The sequence below is a fragment of the Echeneis naucrates genome, chromosome 2 (assembly GCF_900963305.1).
Source record: "Echeneis naucrates chromosome 2, fEcheNa1.1, whole genome shotgun sequence".
Lineage (NCBI taxonomy): Eukaryota > Metazoa > Chordata > Actinopteri > Carangiformes > Echeneidae > Echeneis > Echeneis naucrates.
This window is the reverse complement of record NC_042512.1, coordinates 9477157-9499628: the sequence shown is the minus strand read 5'-3', so window position 1 is coordinate 9499628 and position 22472 is coordinate 9477157. Positions and strand designations below refer to the sequence as shown.

At 41.8% G+C, this 22472-nt stretch overlaps 1 protein-coding gene and 4 non-coding genes across 5 annotated transcripts in view; 3 read left to right on the top strand and 2 right to left on the bottom strand.

Moving 5' to 3' along the window:
- The window catches only part of LOC115052583 (NACHT, LRR and PYD domains-containing protein 3-like), a 111704-nt gene extending 97866 nt beyond the window's left edge, over window positions 1–13838 (bottom strand). The window contains exons 1-8 of the mRNA XM_029516783.1: window positions 13783–13838; window positions 12174–12265; window positions 11916–12018; window positions 11329–11466; window positions 11128–11176; window positions 10164–10371; window positions 8207–10007; window positions 7931–8104 (exon numbers count right to left, since the gene is read on the bottom strand). Coding sequence (XP_029372643.1) covers window positions 7931–8104; window positions 8207–10007; window positions 10164–10371; window positions 11128–11176; window positions 11329–11466; window positions 11916–12004 — 2459 coding nt within the window. The 5' untranslated portion in view covers window positions 12005–12018; window positions 12174–12265; window positions 13783–13838. The remainder of the gene's footprint in view (window positions 1–7930; window positions 8105–8206; window positions 10008–10163; window positions 10372–11127; window positions 11177–11328; window positions 11467–11915; window positions 12019–12173; window positions 12266–13782) is intronic.
- Window positions 13839–20567: 6729 nt separating this feature from the next.
- Window positions 20568–20641, top strand: trnan-guu (transfer RNA asparagine (anticodon GUU)). The gene has a single exon. It is a non-coding gene; the product is annotated as a tRNA-Asn (tRNA).
- A 942-nt stretch (window positions 20642–21583) lies between these two features.
- On the bottom strand, window positions 21584–21657 carry trnat-ugu (transfer RNA threonine (anticodon UGU)). The gene has a single exon. It is a non-coding gene; the product is annotated as a tRNA-Thr (tRNA).
- Window positions 21658–21976: 319 nt separating this feature from the next.
- On the top strand, window positions 21977–22058 carry trnal-aag (transfer RNA leucine (anticodon AAG)). The gene has a single exon. It is a non-coding gene; the product is annotated as a tRNA-Leu (tRNA).
- Window positions 22059–22344: 286 nt separating this feature from the next.
- Window positions 22345–22426, top strand: trnas-aga (transfer RNA serine (anticodon AGA)). The gene has a single exon. It is a non-coding gene; the product is annotated as a tRNA-Ser (tRNA).
- Window positions 22427–22472: the final 46 nt, after the last annotated feature.

Genomic DNA, 22472 nt, shown 5'->3' with positions numbered 1-22472 from the left:
ATTGTTTTTGCATTACGCTCAGCTTTCCCGACGGACCTCCTGGGGCCTAACCTGCCTTCGGCCCCAGACCACTACTCCTCATCTCTGCCCCGGTAACCTGACCTGCTGCCTGTCTCTAGACTCTGCCTCTGCCTGCCGTCTGTTTGGGCTGCTGCACGTAGTCAATAAAGTTCTCAGCTGTTCCAGTCTAGACTTGTGCCATTCTTGGGTGAGAGAGCGAACCCATCACAGTTTTGTTGTTCTGTGTATGAGCACCTCAGAGGTGTTTTTGTTGGCAAAAGGGTTTATATTTGTGTTGATTTCTTTGACTTTGGATGATTCTAAGAAACATTGAAATAAGATTTTAATATTTAAAAAACATTAGATAAATGTTTTCCATTCCAATGTCATTTTGAAATAAACTTTTTCAAAAGCTATTTTCAACCATTTAACAGTTAGATGTCTAAAACCTGAAGAGGATTTTCCCTCATAAATATAAACCTGTCTGCAGGTCAGAGTCACCACAACTGTAACATCATATTAATCTGAGAGCAGAAATAAAACATCAGTCTGACCTCAGAGTCTCCAGTCTGCAGTGAGGACTCTTCAGAAAACCACACAGATCCTTCAGTCCTGAATCCTTCAGCTTGTTGTGACTCAGGTCCAGTTCTCTGAGATGGGAGGGGTTGGACTTCAGAGCTGAGACCAGAGAAGAACAACTGATCTCTGACAAACTGCAGTTCCTCAACCTGAGTAAAGAATAAAAGATGTGACTTTAGGAGACAAAGTTCCTGCTTGAAAGTGTTCAATGTTTCATCATCTGTTCAGAGCTGAAGGTTTAGAAAGTAGAAGTTTAGAAAATGAAAGTCCAACAGCTGAAACACATAGAACTGAGCTCCGGCAGGTAAGTCCACTCTAAAACCAGTCGAAACAGTCTGCAAACAAGCTGCAAAGGTTCTACACAGAAAACCAAACTTATCATGAATTATATATTTGGAGAAACATGAACAGCTGAATGTGGAAATCATACTTAACCCTCCTATTATCCTTCAGCTCAATTTGACCACATTCAATTTTTATCATTCAAAAAATATTAGTTGACTGTTTTTTTTTTTTTTGCTTCGTATTTCATGACTTTTCAAAATTTGATGGGTACAACTGATTAAGCATAAAATTATCATGAAGACATTTTTCAATGTGCTGAACACATATTGAACACATTGGTACTCCTCTGGGGTCAATTTGACCCCAAGCTGTTTCAGCTGTGTAAAACTGGTCTGCCTGTGTGTGACCCAACATTCCCACACCTATAGGTGCAGAATTGATACTTTTAAGTTGATACATGACATGGGGGGTATGAATGTGTGTGTGTGTGTAGAACGTGCTGTGGAGGGCAGGGTTTTCCCCGTAAAGGACATTGGTAGTTCATTCAAAATAAGGGAGGAGCAAACATATAAAAGCTTGCTGTCTATCCAAATCATTCCTCATTATGCTGTGTATACTGCAGTCTGCACGCTCTCTCTCTCTCTCTCTCTCTCTCTCTCTCTCTCTCTCTCACTGTGCAGAAGATTCAGCCCCGGGACAAAGACACCAAAACCATAACTGAAGCTGAGAAGCCTTACATTGCTGGTACCTGTAACATATAGATGGGGGGGATTGTTGAACTCATTTGCATCAAAATACAAGTTCCCCATGAAATCCCACCACTGGCACATTTACATGGTCTGGCACAGCATCATCCTGCTGGATCTGACAATCTGTTTGATATTCAAACTAAATTGGTATTATGGCTGAAATTTCCCAAACTGAACCAATAGAGTTACATGTGGATGATTTCATTCTGTTGGCTAAGAAAGAAAAAATATTCACATTATGCTGAAAATTGTTCCAAAACGGTGCTGGACGTGGAGACTAATGGAGAACCAAGACAAAACACAAGTGGAGCATTTTAGGCCAAGTTGAATGTTGTTAATCTTGGGACAGTACTGCTGTCCTACACTGATCAGTATAAATGTCCTGACGTTGGACCAACACATGACATTTAACCCAGCTGTCAGTGTTTTAGCTCAGTCTGCAGGTAGAGCCCTGAACAAGTCTGAACACTGTGCTCATCTGGGAGTTCATGATTTTACTCTGTTCTATAATGTGTGTGTGTGTGTGTGTGTGTGTGTGTGTGTGTGTGTGTGTGTGTGTGTCAGACGATGCTTCTGCTGTCTGGGGATTCTGTGAATATTCTCTTTGTAATACTCAGCATCATAGAGCTATTGGTTATCTTACAGCAGTACACAAATGGACCTCAGTGTTGGCTCTTCATGGTGATTTGGGTTGGGAGCCCTCGAGTATCAGACATAAGAGACAAATGCTCCAGCTCTGGAACAGATCTGTGAAGCTGCCTGATCATAGAAATACTAAAAAGATATTTCATTCTGACACTTTGCATCACCATCCCTGGGCCAGTGAGCTGAAATTAATATTCTATATGAGTGATTTATGAATTCTTTCTTCATTTGTCCTGCTCGTGTGATGATTGACTTTTTCTTTGCAAAGAAAATAAAAACTTGTCAGCCAGAAAAAGTCTGTATTTCATTCTTCACCAGCAACAGAGAATTTCCACAACAGAAATGACACACAAATTTGTCTACAGTAGCGGACTAACAAAGGTCAGTGGAACTCCTCTAATGGGCTGTTGTCACAAGGAGCTTTGTGAACACTCCTACAGAGGTTAAATACCTGGGTCCAACTCCACTGTCTGTCAGACTAGTGAGGACTGATGAACTGATGAAGCCCCTGAGATAAGAGGCCAAACATCTTCTTAGACAAACAAAGTGCAGTTGCTTTCAATTCGACACGCAAATAAATAAATGAAAAAAAAAAAAAAAAACCCCACAAAGTACAATCTGCATGTTAACATACTAATATTCATTAGGATATGATGTCCCCTTTCAAAAATACAAGATTGATTGATAAACTGCTTGCAATTAAAATGTAATTTTTAAATTAATATCTGTTTTCCAAAGTTACTTTCAAACCATTTAACAGTTTTAATGTTAAAAACCTGAAGAGGATTTTCCCTCATAAATATAAACCTGTCTGCAGGTCAGAGTCACCACAACTGTAACATCATATTAATCTGAGAGCAGAAATAAAACATGAGTCTGACCTCAGAGTCTCCAGTCTACAGTGAGGACTCTTCAGAAAACCACACAGATCCTTCAGTCCTGAATCCTGCAGGTCGTTCCAACTCAGGTCCAGTTCTCTGAGATGGGAGGGGTTGGACTTCAGAGCTGAGACCAGAGAAGAACAGCTGATCTCTGACAAACTGGAGTTGTCAAATCTGAATAAGGAATAAAAGATGCAGATAAAATCATTGATAATCAGTCAGAAATGTTCAGAAGACTTTAAATCAAAGTTCCACCACATTCTGTCTGGATATTTGAAGTGTTTCTTCAGTGTAATTGTCATTTCAGCCACTGGAGGCTGAAGTTCAGCAGCTCCTCACTCTAAAACAAAGTGATTCCCTCAGCTGACCTGCGGCTGCAGTGGAATACAGGACATACTTGTGTGTAGGAATACAGCAGGTGGCTGCTTCATAAATATGTGGCAGCAAAGGATTCATCTTCTCGTCTGCTTTGACGAGAAGATGAAGCTGTAAAATCTTCTAAATGAAGAACATTTCAACATGTGTGGGACTGTTTGTTTTCAAAGTGTGTAGAAGAGCTTTTTGATGTTGACTCCGTCCACAGCAGCTCATCACTCAGCTTCTGTACCGCTGCTCTGAACTCCATCTACTGCAGTAACACACTGACTGAGAAGGACCACACCACAAAGAAACACAACTATCACTGTGCTGCACATGAACTCTGCTCAGTGCAGGGAAACCTGTGGTGGAGCTCCAATCCTTTGGAAATAACAGCTTTCAGAGCACAGGGGGGCCACGGCCACGTGTCTGAAAGCCCCATGAGGGCTGGAGTCTCAACAACACAACTGACTCTGGTCCTCAGCTCCACACCCTCCAAGTCTGAAGACATTTATTAGGACATTAGATTCAGTGGTGGATTAAAGATCTACCACAGTGGACTGACCTCAGAGTCTTCAGTCTACAGTCTGGACTCTCCACAAGATCACGCAGCTCCTTCACATCTGGATCCTGCAGGAGGTTTCCTCTCAGGTCCAGTTCTCTGAGATGGGAGGGGTTGGACTTCAGAGCTGAGGCCAGAGAAGAACAGCTGATCTCTGACAACCAACAGCATCTCACCCTGAAAAAAGAACAAATCATGGAGATCGGATGACTGATAATCAGTCAGAAATGTCCTGATCCAGAACTTCTCCATCTTCTCAAACTCATCACCCACTTTGACATCACAAATGTTGCTGGTCCACATCATACTTTGTTCCAATACAAAGAGCAAGAGCAAGATTTGGTCCTGGTTTCTGTCTGGAGATCAAACATGTGAAACCAACTCTTTGGTTCCTGGAAGATTTTTCATGATTAATATATTTAACAGGTAAATTCAAGTTTTGGAAAAGACTGACAACATTTATTATTATTAGAACAACTGGAAACATGAAACAACAGCGATTTTGAATACATTCAAAAGTGAATACATTCAAGTTAAATGTGAATATACATTCTGGATTAAACAAATCTACAACAGCAGGTAAACAGACCTCAGAATCTGCAGTCTACAATCTGGACTCTTCAGAAAACCACACAGATCCTTCAGTCCTGAATCCTGCAGGTCATTGTTGTGACTCAGGTCCAGTTCTCTGAGATGGGAGGGGTTGGACTTCAGAGCTGAGACCAGAGAAGAACAGCTGATCTCTGACAAACTGCAGTTCTCCAACCTGAGTAAAGAATAAAAGATGTGACTTTAGGAGCCAAAGTTCCTGCCTAAAAGCATTCAATGTTTCATCATCTGTTCAGAGCTGAAGGTTTAGAAAGTAGAAGTTTAGAAAATGAAAGCCCAACAGCTGAAACACCTAGAATTGAGCTCCGGTAGGTAAGTCCACTCTAAAACCAGTCGAAACAGTCCGGAAACAAGCTTCAAAAGTTCTACACAGAAAACCAAACTTATCATGAATGATTTATTTGAAGATGACATGTCTTTGCCTGACATTGGACCAACACATGACATTTAACCCAGCTGTCAGTGTTTTAGCTCAGTCTGCAGGTAGAGCCCTGAACAAGTCTGAACACTGTGCTCATCTGGGAGTTCATACTTTCACTCTGTTCTGTAATATGTGTGTGTGTGTGTGTGTGTGTCAGACGATGCTTCTGCTGTCTGGGGATTCTGTGAATATTCTCTTTGTAATACTCAGCATCATAGAGCTATTGGTTATCTTACAGCAGTACACAAATGGACCTCAGTGTTGGCTCTTCATGGTGATTTGGGTTGGGAGCCCTCGAGTATCAGACATAAGAGACAAATGCTCCAGCTCTGGAACAGATCTGTGAAGCTGCCTGATCATAGAATTACTAAAAAGATATTTCATTCTGACACTTTGGCCCAATCCCAATGTTCACCCTATTCACTCCCACCAGCCCTTAACCTTCAAAAGGAAGTCACAAGGGGTATAGCTTTGCTTCTTCCTAAGGAATTGGGACACCACTTGCTATGTAACGGCATTGTTTATGTTCAGGCACGCAAGCGACTGGGTATTCCCAGCAGCAAAAAATTTTGTCCAAAAAAAAAAAAAAAAAAAAGAAAAAAGTCTATTGTTGCGATCATTCTTTTAGATTTCATCATGCTTCGGTGGATAAATAAACCAACAGGTACACAGAGAAGAATACAACATTGACATCTGTTGTCTCTTGTTATTTATTTGTAGTTTTTTTTCCCCCCTCAGACATCTCGCTCACGAACTGGCCCTACCGCAGGAAGTCAGAATCAGAAAACCCTCGATGTTAAGGGCTAGATTCATCGTCCCTACTCCTCATTATGCCCCCTTCCCCTACGTAAAAAAAGTTATTGGGACACCACTACCCTAACAGGAACGCGCAAAATGTCGGGGTAGGGCTAAAATGTAGGGGTAGGGGGTGTATCTGGACTGGGCCTTTGCATCACCATCCCTGGGTCAGTGAGCTGAAATCAATATTCTGAGTGATTTATCTGAGATTTTCCAAAATAAATGATGTTGTAGAATGAATATCAACATTAATATTATATTTCCAAAAGCAGAGAGATAAATGGTCTCTGGATGTTTGGAGGAAGCCAAAATTAAGAACCTACTGCCTTATTAAGAACTCTGTTATGACCTTTGGTCATTTGTATATATTGCTGTTTGCCCTCCTTGTTCACAGGGTGGAGTCCACTCTGTGTGTGTGTCCCATTTCCTGTTCAGGTGTAAAGATGGGATTGGCTGGTTCTCCTCTTTAAAAGGGAAGTTCTCCTGTACTGAGGTGACTCCTCCTCCTGCTCCCAACTCTGAATCATGCTGGGCTGTGCATGTGTAGTTTTGTTTTACTTGTTTATGTTACAAATAACAGTCTTAGTAGCTGTCATAGCTTTAGGGGAATTTATTTTTGTCAATCTTGTTCTCCTATTTCATCGTCAGGGAGGTATGGTTGTTTTTTTATTTATTTTTCTTCAGGTTATATTTTTCAAACCTTACTTGACTATGATTACAACTCAGATAAACAACAGAACAACAAACATACTCATTAAAGTAAGGACACAGTAACACAAACATTGTATAGTGATGCATTGATTCTGTTCTATGTTCAACCAATAGGTTGTGGAAGAAAAAACTGCAGGAGTGCGAGTGGAGAAAAAAAAAACAAAAAACAGGTGAGTTAACAAATGAGTGGCAACTGTGAACTGGTGGAAGGAAAAAGCTACTGACACAAACAGCAAGGAGAACCCAACAAATGTTGGGAAAATAAGAAAGCAGTAACACGAGGAAGAGAACCAGCTGGATTCACTGGAGGTTTGGAAACCCATGGCCTGAGGAGTGGTGATGATCCCAGGAGTACCAAGGAGGAAAAAGGTGCCTGTATACTGGGACTCCATACCTGCCTGGGCTGGAGGAGCCCCACAACAGAGCTAACACAGTCCATCACTGTCCCCTCAACCATTTAACACACTGATCCACCATACGTCCACTCACACACACACTGAACCCCAGAGGAACTGGAACCAGCTGGGCTAAAACACACACACACCTTAAAATAAACTTTTACTCATCCTCATGCTGTTACACAGGAAGCTTGATCTGCACTAACCCACACATCCCTCCATTCTGTTTGGGGCATTGATGATTTAAGTTTTGTGTTGCCATGATTTGTGATAACAGAGTGAACTGTGTACTGTGATATTTTGTTTATGTCTATGCCGATTAACCTTCCGAGCAAATATTGTTTGGATGGATTGTGATTTGTAGTGTGTATATTGGGTTACACATTACAGGTGCTTTTTTTAAGGAATCTCAATTTGATTCATGTATGAAAACCCCCTTTGATTTAGAGTTAGCCTTGACATTTTCTCCACATATTATTTTGTAGGTATGAGTAACAGCTAGCCGGTGAATTTCTTTGTTACCCACACACCTAAATAATTACATCACATCTGACAGGACAATAGTGTCTTTTGATCCAGCTACTGTCTGCCGCCCAACTACAAAGTGTGCGTTACCGTTTCTAGACACTAAGCTAGAAGGTTCATTCATCCACAGAGCATCATATCAGCAGTCCACTCAACCTCTGGTGTCTTTGAGTCCCTTAAATATTTTCCTGAATGAGAACTCCATCATCACAACTGTGACAGATGCCAAAAGCAGATGAAAGGTTGTGTCCACTTCCCTAAAAGTAAATGATCCTCAGTGAACATAGAAGACACCACTACGAACCAAAATCTACAAACCTCTTCAGTTTTCAATTTTTACTCATTTAAATAAAAATTTATCATAAAAAAATAAATCCAGTTTTAGTATTCACACAAACATGAACTCTGACCTGAGAGTTTCCAGCTCACAGTGTGGACTCTTCAGTCCAGCAGACAGCAGCTTCACTCCTGAATCCTGCAGGTTGTTGTTACTCAGGTCCAGATCTCTCAGACTAGAGGACTGGGAGCTGAGGACTGAGGACAGAGCTTCACAGCTTCTGTCTGAGAGGTTACAGCCACTCAGTCTGAGGAGGAATCAGCAAAATAAGAAATTATTAAAGAAACATGTTTTTGATTCTCAACTAAAAAAAGATTTAGTTGATCTTGTTGGATTTATTTGCACATACAGAACTTTGTTGGAGGCTTTGACCACTGGCAGCAGCCTCAGAAGAGCCTCTTCTGAAGCAGAGTATTTCTTCAGGTCAAACACGTCCAGATCTTTTTCTGATGACAGTAAGATGAAGGCCAGAGCTGACCATTGAGCAGGAGACAGTTTATCTGTGGGGAGACGTCCTGATCTCAGGGACTGTTGGATCTCCTCCACCAGAGAACCATCATTCAGTTCATTCAGACAGTGAAACAGGTTGATACTTTTCTCTGGAGACAGATTCTCACTGATCTTTGTCTTGATGTACTGGACTGTTTTCCGATTGGTCTCTGAGCTACTTCCTGTCTGTGTCACCATGCCTCGTAGGAGAGTTTGGTTGGTCTGCAGTGAAAGACCCAGAAGGAACCGGAGGAACAAGTCCAGGTGTCCATTTGGACTCTGTAAGGCCTCATCCACAGCACTCTGGTAGAGACGTGTTCTTTTAGATCCAGCCCTTACTAGTTTAGACCTTTGAGTTCTTGTTTGTTTTTCTGACATCAGATTGACTCCAGAGTTGATGAAGGTCAGATGGACATGAAGAGCAGCCAGAAACTCCTGAACACTCAGATGGACGAAGCAGAAGACCTTGTCCTGGTACAGCCCTGTCTCCTCTTTGAAGATCTGTGTGAACACTCCTGAGTAAACTGATGCTGCTCTGATATCGATGCCACACTCTGTCAGGTCTGATTCATAGAAGATCAGGTTTCCTTTCTGCAGCTGCTCAAAAGCCACTTTTCCCAGAGACTCAATCATCTTTCTGTTCTTTTTACTCCAGTGAGGATCTGACTCAGTTCCTCCATCATACTTGATGTTCTTCACTTTGGACTGAACCACCAGGAAGTGGATGTACATCTCAGTCAGGGTCTTGGGCAGCTCTCCTCCCTCTCTGGTCTTCAACACCTCCTCCAGAACTGTAGCAGTGATCCAGCAGAAGACTGGGATGTGGCACATGATGTGGAGGCTTCGTGAGGTCTTGATGTGGGAGATGATCCTGCTGGCCTGCTCCTCATGTCTGAACCTCTTCCTGAAGTACTCCTCCTTCTGGGGGTCATTGAACCCTCTGACCTCTGTCACCATGTCAACACACTGAGGAGGGATCTGATTGGCTGCTGCAGGTCGTGTGGTTATCCAGAGGCGAGCAGAGGGAAGCAGTTTCCCCCTGATGAGGTTTGTCAGCAGCACGTCCACTGAGGTGGACTCTGTAGGATCAGTCAGGACCTCAGTGTTGTGGAAGTCCAGAGGAAGTCGACACTCATCCAGACCGTCAAAGATGAACACAACCTGGAAGTGATCAAAGCTGCACATTCCTGCTTCTTTGGTTTCAGGGAAGAAGAGATGAACAAGTTCCACCAAACTGAACTTCTTCTCTTTCAGCACATTCAGCTCTCTGAAGGTGAAGGGGAATGTGAACTCTATGTCCTGGTTGGCTTTGTCTTCAACCCAGTCCAGAGTGAACTTCTGTGTTAAGACGGTTTTCCCAATGCCAGCCACTCCCTTTGTCATCACTGTTCTGATTGGTTGGTCTCTTCCAGGTGGGGGTTTAAAGATGTCTTCTTGTCTGATGCTTGTTTCTGCTCTGTCCTGTTTCCTGGATGCTGTTTCAATCTGTCTGACCTCATGTTCCTCATTGACCTCTCCAGTCCCTCCCTCTGTGATGTAGAGCTCTGTGTAGATCTGATTCAGAAGGGTTGAGTTTCCTGCTTTAGAGATCCCCTCAAACACACACTGGAACTTCTTCAGCTCAGATTTGAGTTTATGCTGACAAACCCGAGCATGACTTCCTGAATAAACAAAAAAAATAATCAAAAATGTGAAAAAATTCAAACTATAAGGTTGCTGTTTACTTCTCCTAAGGAATAAGAATGTGATCTTATTTCTCTCCGTCTCCTCAGACTTTAGTAAATGTCTAATTGATCTATCAAGTTAAATCCTCTTACTGATCTGCAGACAGTCAGCCAGCTCCTCCTGCTTCATCCTCCTCAGGAAGTTCACTGTGATCTTCAGAAATGCCTCTCTGCTCCTCCTCTGCTCTTCATCCACCTCATCATCCTCATTCTTGATGAATTGTGGGTAATCTGGACTCAGACTCCTTTTGATTTTCTTCAGCTCGTTCTTCACAAAACAGACAATGTTCTCCTCCAGCAGCTGGAACACAATAACATCCTGTGTAAAGTTCACTCTCAGTATAAACTGATGGATCAAAGCATCAGATCATCAGTCAGCAGAGTTCAACTTTAGCTGCTGCTGTGTCATCTGCTGCCACGTCTCTTTCCAGAGCTACACAGAAAGATTCAGACCTGCTGACTTCACTAAACTAACTTCACTGGTGTAACTTACTAAGTTTGACTTTAGATTCTGACAACACAGAGATCCTGATCATCACATGAAGACCAAACTGATACAGCCCTTCAACACACCAACTTAGGAAGTGAAAATCCAGGGTATTAACTGTGACTGTGGCTGAAGATGGACCACCTGAACTAGTTCACTGATGAATTATTCCATCTTTAAACCCTGTAGAGACAGAGTCCATGGAGGTCCAGGACTGAATCTGATTAACTTTGGTCTTTGTTATTAAGTCACAGCTCAAATTATCTGGAAAATAACAAAAAAAAATTCTTTCTGATTCATTGTAGATAAACAGGAATGAGCAGAAATGTTTTGTAAAAGTCTCCAACAGACCATATTCATACAGAACATATCTGTTGAGGCTGATGGATTATTGCTCTGTGGTGAACTACAACTCCCAGTCCTCTCCCACTCTCTCCCACCCCAAACCTGTTCAATCCCAATTCAACTCCTGTCTGTCACAGAGTAAAGCTCTACTGGTCTAAAGAGTGCAGCTTCAAACTCAAGTCTTTGTTGGTGTCTGTTGTAGTCACTGGATGAACATTTACACACCATAAATATGGAGTCCAGGTCTGTGTGATGATGTTTGTCAGACTGAACTCTGAGGAGAAAAGACACAAACACACAGTTTGTTCCAGGAGTTTTCTATGAACAGCAGAGAAACTGATAGACAAGCTTTGATACCTTTAATGAGTCAAACAACAACAAATGATCAGCTTTTACCTTTTTTCTTTGAAAAAGTCATCCATAGACTGATCACTCTTCATGGACACACAGCTGGATACAGCAGACTGTGGTCCTCCCTTAAAGTCAGTAGGACGATCCATAGACCGATCACTCTTCATGGACAGACAGCTCAGTTCAGGAAAATCAGGTCTTGACTTCTGGTTGCTGGTAGAAACAGTGTTGACATTCGAAGAATTAACCAAGAATGCGGGCAGAAAATTATCAGTTTAAAATAAATCAGCCAAGTCCAACTGTCATTTGTATAGCCCCAAATCATCCAGATTATTTTATTGTGAAATGTTTGTTCACTTTAATGAACAGCACAGCGCCATTGTGGTTCTTGCTTTTGCTCCACAACAGCCATGTCCGTAGGTCTAAGTCTAAGTGTGGCAGATTGATTGTCTCTGTGTGCTGGTCTTGTGATGGACTGGTGAATAAGAATGAATGAATCTCCACATCCTGGTTGAGTTCCCAATGGAGACAAGGATAAACTAAACAGCAGCAGAAAAAGTTCAGCAGTAAAAAATGTAAGTGACAGTGAGAGTGAATAATGATGGAGCAGTGATCTGAGTGCTGAGCTCTGACAGATGGACAGTTAGAGATCCTCATCTCACCTCTGAGCTTTGGTCTGACTCTCATGTTCCCCACACAGAGTGGTTTTAGAGGGAGGGGCTCCCTCCTCTCTGTCCTCACACTGATTCATAGCTGAGCCTCCACCTTCACACAAACACAACAAAAAACTTCATTACAACAGGATTGACATCACAGTACACTTACGTCAATACTGTCAATATGTCAGTAACTTCAGACTTTTACTCCCAATATCAAACTGTTTTCAATTTCTCTGTGTGTAGATTACTACATCCACTAACCACTTCACAGCACAGCAGAGTGATGATCTAGAGAGTGGTCCGAAATATATCTCTGATGGTGCGTCTTCTCTCTGTCCACTAGATGGTGGTATCTGAATGCAGGATGTGTTGATGGAGCCGTGATTTCATACATGTAACCTTACAATGTAAGGATTTCTGTTTTTCCTCAAATAATTCCCAACATTAATTACAATGAGTGCTGCTTTAAACCTTCAATGGCTTTACTGCATCGGGAAACAGTGTATGTACCATTAACAGTAAGAGTTATTTATATTCTTTCTGTCAAGTTCATCGAAGGTTTCAGGCCAGTTCTGACATGTTTGTTCTGTCATTGCATTCAACCTTCATCATTAAAAGTTGATAAAAATTTGTTTCACTTCAGATTAATTTGTTGACCATTTAAAAAGCTTTCACAAGATAAAATCTGGTTTAAGTCCGGTGATGTAAATTCTTTACTTTTCAAATTGAATCTTTCTTTACATTAGAATGAGAATAAAGTCAAGAAGCTGGTCTCTACTCAGTGCAGCAAAAAATATTGACATAAGGTTGGTGGTAATGATCAGGGGTCATCACATTACTGCTTGACACTGAGGGCACACAAAAAAGGAAATTAAGTTAACTTGTGATTTAAATTATCACAATCAGAAAGGTATTTGTGTCAGGCCGCATTGTTTCTTTCTTGACACATTGCCGAAATGTTTGAATTAAATTATTTGTTTTTGACTTAAACTTAATTAAATGTAGTTCAGTATCAGAGTAAAATATTTCCTTCTGAAATGTGGTGTTCAGGAAGACAGTACCAATAAAAAGAAACACTCAAATGTCATAAGAGCACTTTAAACTGTATTTAAACTAAATATATGAATTAATTTCCCTCATTGTTTAATATCTTAAGCACACATGTATTTTATTTGATGTTCAGTTACTCTACCAGTTAAAACTCCTGAATACTTGAAACAAAACAAAATGTTTGGTATTAAAAAATAAAAATAAAATTTAAAAAATTAAAAATAAATCAAATGTAAACTTGAAATTGTACTTATCATATTCTGATACAACATACTATACAAAAGATATCTCAAAATACACTAGCCCCCCATTGTCTAATGACTGAGAACCAGGGTTTGCTCATAATATTTTATGCTGGTGATGAAATACCAAGCCAACACATAAAAAGGAGCACCATCAGCTAGCTAACATTAGTTAGCTGATGGTGTAATTTAGCTTCAGTGTCAATAATCCAGATTCATGTTCACCATTGTTGACACCTGTCAGAACCATAATGTTTGGAAGTCAGATGGGTAGCTGTTGCTAATTATATGTAGTTATTTTCCCATAGATTTCAATATAGTCCGACTTATTTTATAACCAGTGAATCAGTTTCAACTTTTCAGATTTAGTACAGAGTGAGCTCAGTTATCATGGTCATTAGACGCGCACACATGATCAGTGGCCTTTATTACAAGTGATCCAAATCATTGAAACTATGATTATTTTTGCACATCTGAAAGCAGCCAATCAGCATCCAGAAAAGTACTCCGTCCAGTCAAACAGTGAAACAACACAATGTGATCACAGTGATCCTGTTCACACATTTACAGATTCTCACCTGCTGAACTCACTTCAGGGAGACTTTCTGACACTTTCCAGCTTCATGTGAAGAGAAGAAGCTGCTTGTTCTCCCTCGTCAGTCCTGGTGTCTGTTTGAGCTGAGGAAAAGTTACATCCTCATAACTTCAGAGTCCAAAGTATGAAACATTAAAACCGCTCCAACCTGTTTTTGGTTTGTTGTTGTACTGCTGCTGCTGTTAGTCAGCGAGGTGTTACGGGTCACTAAAATAGGACCCCGATGGAGAAACAGATCCGGTAAAACCGAGTCCAACAGAAATAGTCCGGTAGGGATACAAAAGTCCAACAAAAAGAGGAAACACAGACTGAGCTGGACTTTATGAAAAACTAACAAAGTAACAACAGAGAGAGAAAACAAAAGGCGAGACTGAACAAACAGGGAACCAAGAGAGAGGCTGACTGAGAGACACCGGAGAACTTGAACGGAGGCAGAGAAAAGACACGACGATAACAATAAGAAATAAAACATGAACAAAAACAGTGAACGAGAGCAGCGGGAACAACAAGAGGCAGGATACTCCGGCACTGAAGAGAAGTCCGAGGAGGGCTGATTGGTGGGAAATGCAGAACAGGTGTGCCTCATTAGAAGAGAGGACACGCCCACTGGGACAGAACACAGGGGAGAGGGGCCAGGGGACACGTGACTTTAGCAACAAGGAAGCAGCTGACATACACAACCTTTATCATTCAGCCTGTTTCAGTCCACAGCTGTACTCTGCTGTTTTTGTTGGTTTACCTCTTCCACAAAACTTCAGGCTGCTCCAAAGGGAGACATGAAGACTGTGCAGAGAGACTGCTGTGTCCTTTTAATGGGACTTCAGTAGAGGAAGTTAGATGAGGATCTAGTCACTTAAAAAATTTATAAAACAATGAAATGAATATATTGAAGTAATTGAGCTTTATCAGTCAGACTGTATCATAATGATTCTGAACCTTCCACTTGCTTGTTAAGGTCTAGTAATTGCAGATAAAATACTGACAGATAAGGTTGGTAATAATAGTCAGGGGTCATCTTCACATTACTGCCTGTCCCTGAGGACACACAGAAAGGAAATTGTGTCAACTTGTGTTTTCAATCATCACAATTAGAAAGTCGTTATTGACAGGTCTTATTGTTTCTTTGACACATTGCCAAAATCTTTAAATTATTTGTTTACCACTTAAGTTGTCAATTAAATGTAGTGCAGTAGAAGAGTTCAATATTTTCTTCTGAAAAGTGGTGGTGTTCAAGAATATAATACGAATAGTACTATTAGTTAGCTAACATTAGTTAGCTGTAGTGTATTTAGCTTCAGTGTAAATAATCCAGATTAATGTTCACTATTGTTGACACCTGTCAGAACCATAAAGTCTGAAAGTATGACTAGAATAGCCAGATAGGTAGCTGTTGCTAATTACATGTATGGCTATTTTCCCGTAGACTTGAAGACAATCAGGCTTGTTTTACAACCAAAGTAATATCCCCCTACTATACAAAATTTCAATCCTGACTGTAACGGGCGTTAGGTTGAACCCAAGTACAGCACAGACTGAGATCAAAGAAGAACAGTTCAACAGTTTATTCTGAAGTCCCTCTGCTGAGTAAATCCAGGCAAACAGGGGAGAGGTGAGGGGCCGGCAGTCAGAGGAGTCAGAGACAGATGGTGGTCAGACAGATAGACAGATAGATGTATGTTATAGATCCAAACTAGGAAATTCTCATGTCACAGCAGCAAGACTCACTGTACAGTATGTAACAGGATAATAATAATAATAAAATATATACAATATAATACAAACTATAAACATACAATAACTACACAAACTATAAGAATACAATGACACATAAGGTGTCATTTTGTTTTTATACATCACAGATGTGACTTTTCTCTGTCAGACAGATTGTACAGATTGTATTGTACAGTCTGATGGAATGTGGCAGGAATGATTTTGTGTATCTGTCCCTTCAACAGCAGAGCTCTAACAGTCTGTTGCTTATGTGTTGGTTCTATATCAGGTTATGTGGTCAGAGACAGACAGGGTCAAATACAGACAAACAGTCTGGCAATGAATGTGAGACAGGTTTGCATGACGCTGAAGATAATCTATCAGAAAATGAGTGGAATGAGATGGTAGAACTGATTAGGTGGGTGCAGCAGGTGAGTGGAAAAGTGCTGGCAGGTCGGGGTGGGCAGATCGATCCACATATCAACAGTATTGATACCAAGGTCAGTAACAGTGCTGGATCGATACTAGTGTGATGAAATTGATGTTTTTGTTGCAGCCTCTGTTTTATACGTTAAACACACAACTTGAATTTTGTCACAGAGTGTGTGTGAGTGCAGCTTCTTTTTCAGTCCAAATATACACACAACGCTCCTCCCTCACCCCACTCAGGCTCACTCGGCATGTCACAACTCTGCAAGTTTTGTCGGGTCAGAGAAAGGTATGATCAAAACAAGGCAAACCATCTGGAAATGAATGCAACAAACACGAGATATAATCTGTCAGAAAATGAGTGGAATGAGATGGTTGTACTGATTAGGTGGGTGCAGCAGACAGGTAGAGCTGGGCAGGTGAGAAAAGAAGAAAACCAGTGCAGTGTGACGTCTTTGTGTTGATTCTATCATAGCGTACATTTATGACCTTTCCCATAGCAGAACTAACACAGACTAACAGCTTTCAGTTCATGACATGCACAACTGCTTCTCATTTCCACTGAGAATTCTTGAGGAAATTCAAGAATAATTTTACAATAATAATTAAAACACACCCAACACAAAAAATATAATTCATTTCCGAGCAATGTGATTCCCGGCCTTGCCACCAGTTCACACCCTGGTGCTGCTGCCCAACAGAGAAACACAATTATCACTAACCAAAGAAAAAAGGTTCAGGTGCAGGTAACACACTCACAAAAGACACACACCAACTAACCCAAATAATACACCCCAAAAAATAAACAATCAAAACAAAGCTCTTCCAAATAAAGTCAAACAATCACCCACCCTAATCCTCACAGAAATTACAAAAGAACACACTAACAGTTATCCAGTCAAATCAATGAACAAAACAAAATCTAATTTACATTACCCAGGGGGGTTGGAGGATGTGCCTGTGTGGAGCCTATGTCAACCAACTCCCAGACAACAAATATGAAAAGAACATATTAATACCACCAACTAAATTAAACTAAAACAACTAACAGTAGGTGGTATAAATAAACCCACTGAAACATGGCTTGATTCTGGAACGTCCTCTGCAACCAGACCAGTTCAGCCAGAGAGACCAGAGGGTCAGGGTCAGTCTGTGAGCTCTGTTAGTCAGTTTCTGTTGACTCAGCTTTATTTTGAAAGTCTTGTCTCCCCTCAGTGTTGTTTGGTTACTTCCCTTCTTTGTTGTTTCCCACCTCAGCTGGTTTATTTCCTTCCCTGCCCTAATGTGTGTTACTTGTGTCTTGTTAAATTCAGTTTGTATTTCAGACTTCCCTGAGAGCCATGCCTTGTTTTGTTTTTTTTAACTCGCTCCAGTTTTTTCTTGTTTTGAGTACAAGTATGTGCATGAACAACAAAAACAAAACAGCTGCCTGTTGGTGGTGGAGGCTGATGGCTGTGAAACACAGAAGGCACAGCCTCTGTGCAGGACTGTGAAGGTGAGGAAGAGGAACTGGAGGATCCACGTAAACACACAGAACTGCGGCACCTGATAGCTGATGGGATTGATGAGTGAGGAGGAGGGGGGAGAGAATCTCCATCTGCCACACAAGAACCTGTTTTATTTTCGTTTATTTTATTGCTGTTTCCCACACAGATGCAAACATAAGCTCCACCTTTGTTAGGGTTAACACGGTCACACTTTTTACATTGAATTTCTAACAGTTTCCTTGTGTGAGTTTGTGCTGCTGCTGATGCTGATAGAGAACTGCAGAATGATGTGTACTTTCATGAGTTTGATTCCCGGCCAATGCAATGTTACTTTTTCCTCCAACTTTTTAAAACAGAGCTGCTCTACATGAAAAGCAGCACTGACAAGTCTCCTCCATCTCACTCTTACTTAAGCTGACTTCCAGGCCTAAATGCTGCAGTCTCATTATATGAAAGCTGTGAGTTTGACCCTCACATGGGGTTCACCTGTGCTCATCTGTTCCCCTCACACAGGAAAAGTACCCGGAAGGGACCAGCTTTATTTAAGAGCACAAACAACTAACCCTAACCCAACTAAATAAAATGTACATCAACCTAAGAAAACTAAAAAAAGAATAACTCACATACCTGCATTGTGGAGAAGAAACATTCACAGGTGTTGACAGGTTTTTCTCCTACATGCCCTCTGTGCTCTGTAACACCATGAACACAGTCACTACATGGCTCCTGTTAGCATCCAGTCTCAATAGCACACTCTGGCGTTATAAGCTAAGTAGCAGCCGAGCAACTCATGCTTCTCCACTTCTCCTCTAATTAGCGAGATTATGCATGAAAATAACAAAATATATAGTTTTACAACTTAACTCTGTGATTACACCAACTTCATAACTATTTTTTATCTAACTTACTTCAATTTACACAACAAAAACGATAAAAAAAAAAAAAAATACAAAGAGCATCAGAAATGCGTAATTTTCTGGAAGGAGAGTCGCGAGCAAGAGGAAATAATATGCAGCGCAAGACGGTAAATGGAGATTACAAAATAAAATATGCATTCTACTTCCGGTGCTTCGCAGACCTCCCTCCCGGCATTTGTGTATGTTTTAAACCTGAACATCAACATCTGTAACTGTAAATTCCTTCCTACAATATTAACACTCAAAAGAATAAAAGAAAGCATGACAAAAAAAAATACTGTCCTTCAAAATAAGAGCGTGCGCTTCACTGCCATGTTGTTTGTCTCTGAAACCACGTCTGTGTCGGTCAACACGTGTGCTCCTCACAGTTGTGTGTCACTTCCTCAAAGGTTTGAAGTGATGTGTGAGTCTGAAGCGCTGCTGCCTTTTGTGACGTCACTGCCATAAAGGCTAAAAGTCCGATCAGGAAGTGTGTCCCTCGCCGGGTGCGGTGGCGCGCGCCTGTAATCCAAGTTACCGGGAGGCTGAGGCTGGAGGAGCGTTTGAGCTCAGGAGCTCTGGGCTGCAGCGGACTATGTCGATCGGGTGTCCGCACTAAGTTCGGTATCGATATGGTGCTCCGGGGGGAGCCCGGGATCACCAGGTCGTCTAAGGAGGGGTGCACCGGCCCAGGTCGGACACGGAGCAGGTCAAAGCCCCCGTGCCGCTCAGTAGTGGGATCGCGCCCGTGAATAGACGCTGTAGTTCAGCCTGAGTAAGACAGCGGGACCCAGTCTTTATGCTGCCACTATACACACAACACGACCTTTATTTTCACTGAAATCCTCCACAAACTGAAGGACTCTCCACCTGGAGCAGAGGACCAGACATCCACAACACAACAGTCTGTGATCTGACTTCATTCATTTTAACATTAGAAAAAAGCTGCACTTGCCACCAGATCAGGAATTTAACATGAACAGATTAAAATAGAATTAATGTCTTTTATATTTTATGAGCAATTTAGTGAGCAATAAAGGCATAAACAACAAAATAAAGGAATATTATGTTGTTGGATGACAATGTGGTGTGCAAAACCATGGACACTATCAATGTTTCCTCCTTCCAGGGCTTGTTGGTGTACAGGTATGATTCTCGCTCAGGGTGCAAGAGTTCCCAGTTTCAAATCCTGGACGAGCCCCTCATATGACATTTTGAAATGAATTTGCTTTAACTCTTTATGAATGTCTTCTTCTATGGCAGATACAGTTTTCCAGCCCATTAATGTTGATCACCCCTCTCCCCTCGTTTATCGTTGTTCTTTATTGCTCAATCATTTCTGACAAGGATTCATTTTCAAGTCCCACCTGCCCCCCAAAAAATGCCAATGAAATACACCAACCTTACAATTTTCAAATGTAATGAAGTAACATCTAGAAACATGATGTTCTATCTGTCACCAACTTAAGTGGTCAGTGTCATAAAGTTTTTTATCTGTTCTGATGATGATTGGAAATGTCTGTTTATCACTCGTTAGAATCCCCGTTAGCTGTCACTGAGGCAGCAGCTACTCTTCCTGGGGTCCAAATGAAAATGCACATCTGCAGTCAAACAGGTTCAGGTAGATGCAGAGTCCTACATTAAAACAAACCACAACAACAACCTCAACTGCAGTATACACATTACACTTCCATTACCAGATCCTCTGTATATACATGTACTTCAGAGTGGTTCTGTGGCTTAGCTGGTCAAAGTGTCTGTCTTGTATACAAGAGCTCCTGGGTTCAAGTCCCAGCAGTACCTTGCTTTAGAATGTGACACGTTGTTGATATAACAAGCTGGCAGCTGAACCTTTTATTGCCTGGACAAGCACTGAGCGAGGTGCCGTATTCCACCCTGAACAGGAAATGTTTCAGCTGTGTGCTGTACCTATGATACTTACATTGAGGTAACTCATCTGTACATGTGAGCCATGAAGGCCAGCACGTACTTTGGCCTGTGAGCTGTGAAGCATCGGACACAAAAACACACAAAGACAACACATGACGCCCTGAGAGACGATACCTGAGCAGGAGAACTAGTCACTGCATGTACAGCTGCTTGTTATCTGGAGTTTTTTTCTGTCAGCTATAATAAAGTAGAAAAGAGACACAGCTCCACAGTAACAGAGGTGTGCTGCTGTAACGCTGAGTGCTGGCTTCATGTTCAGTTTATGGTTTTAGGCTGTAACAGGAACTGGTCATCATGTCTCTGTGGCGCAATCGGTCAGCGCGTTCGGCTGTTAACTGAAAGGTTGGTGGTTCGAGCCCACCCAGGGACGATCTTTGTTTAATTCACTGGTATTATAGTTCTAGATTTTTACGTTGATGCTCAGTTATCTCCATGTAGTGGACAGATGGTAGAAGTTGATTACTGAAAAGAGGAAGTGACTTTTCCTCAGATCAAACTGTTGAAGGAGAACGAGCAGCTTCTTCTCTTCACATGTTTCCTCACTGAATCAAATAGATGCAGAATGTCATTTATCACTTTCTCCAGTAATGTGTACAGTTGTCACTGTGCTGCTCCTGACTCAGTGATGCTGTTGGATGCTTATAGGGCCACCGTTCTTAAAGTGTGGGCTCTAATGACTTCTCATTATTGCTTCCATGACCTGGAAGTGGAACTAAAGGTGTGTCCCTATCACCGGCCTTGATAATGATAACTGAGCACCATTGAGTGCTCTCCTCCTCTTAGATGAGTCCTAACAACAGCACTCAGCTGTGTCTCTCCCCAAATGGGAAACTTGGTCCATAAAAGGAAGTAAACATTGTTGGCAGGCTTTAAACCTGCGCGGGGAAACCCCAATGGATTTCTAGTCCATCGCATTAACCACTCGGCCACAACAACCACAGGTAGGAAAGCTCCCGTGACTCAACATTTTCCATCCTGGATAGTTTCCTCCTCAAAGGACAGGGCACCTTCTTGTTGTGATTGATTGTCTGCATGAATGTGACACAGAGCTCATGTTTAAAGTATTTTTCTTCCGTACTCTTATTGTGTATGGAGCTCTGACTGTTGACATAAGTGCAGGTGACCTAAATTCAGCAGCATCATCAATGTCCTCATCTCATCCAAAAGGCTTCATCAGACAGATCAGTGTTGCAGGAGCTCAGAAGCTATCTGGTTAGCTAATGCTGCCAGACCATGCAGCTCACCAGTAGAACATGCACTTCGGTAGAACACTTGCACATTTGTCTATCTACAACATCTTACATTATGAATGAGGCACTGCTGGGATTTGAACCCAGGCTCTCCTGTTTACAAGAGAGGCGCTTTGACCAGCTAAGCCACAGCACCACTCTGATGTACATGTAGAAGATGTATATACAGAGGATCTGGTAATGGAAGTATACTGCAGTTGAGGTCTTTCTGCATTCTCCCCTTGATGCGTGGGTTTGAATCCCACTTCTGACAGAAGCTGCTTTTCTTTCACCTCTACTGCTGTAAGGTGTAGTTTGTATTTTCCATGTGCAAACATTAGGAAACATCTAACATTAGGAACAAGGCAACAACAAAACTGGAACTATTTGGACTGAACTGGATTTGAAACCTTCACTGTTGGACTTTGGAGAAGTGGGTGGTGAACATCCAGCATGAACTTAGCCAGTCATACAGTGGTAGTGTGGCCGAGCGGTCCAAGGTGCTGGATTAAGGCTCCAGTCTCTTCGGAGGCGTGGGTTCGAATCCCATCACTGCCAGTTTGTTTCTTGCCAATGAAAACCAATCCACTAAGTCAGGCACTTTTCATCTCCCTGTGAACAAAAGTTACAGTGACAGACGATACCAACACCAGCTGGGCTGAAATGAGAAACATCACAGTCAACCTTTTCAGACCCAGGTAGGTTTGGAGGTCTACCAGGTCCAATTCTCTCCAGATGTCCCCAAACACACGCTCCCCTCCAGGTTTGTCATCTCCAGTATAATTCCCTCGATGGACTCTGAGAAAAAGAGTTGGAAGCTGTGCTGGGAGCTTTGCTGTGCATGGTTGTTGTGGCTGAGTGGTTAAGGCGATGGACTAGAAATCCGTTGGGGTTTCCCCGCGCAGGTTCAAATCCTGCCAACAACGGTTGGTTGTTTTCATGGACCAAGGTTCACATGTTCCCAAGCATATT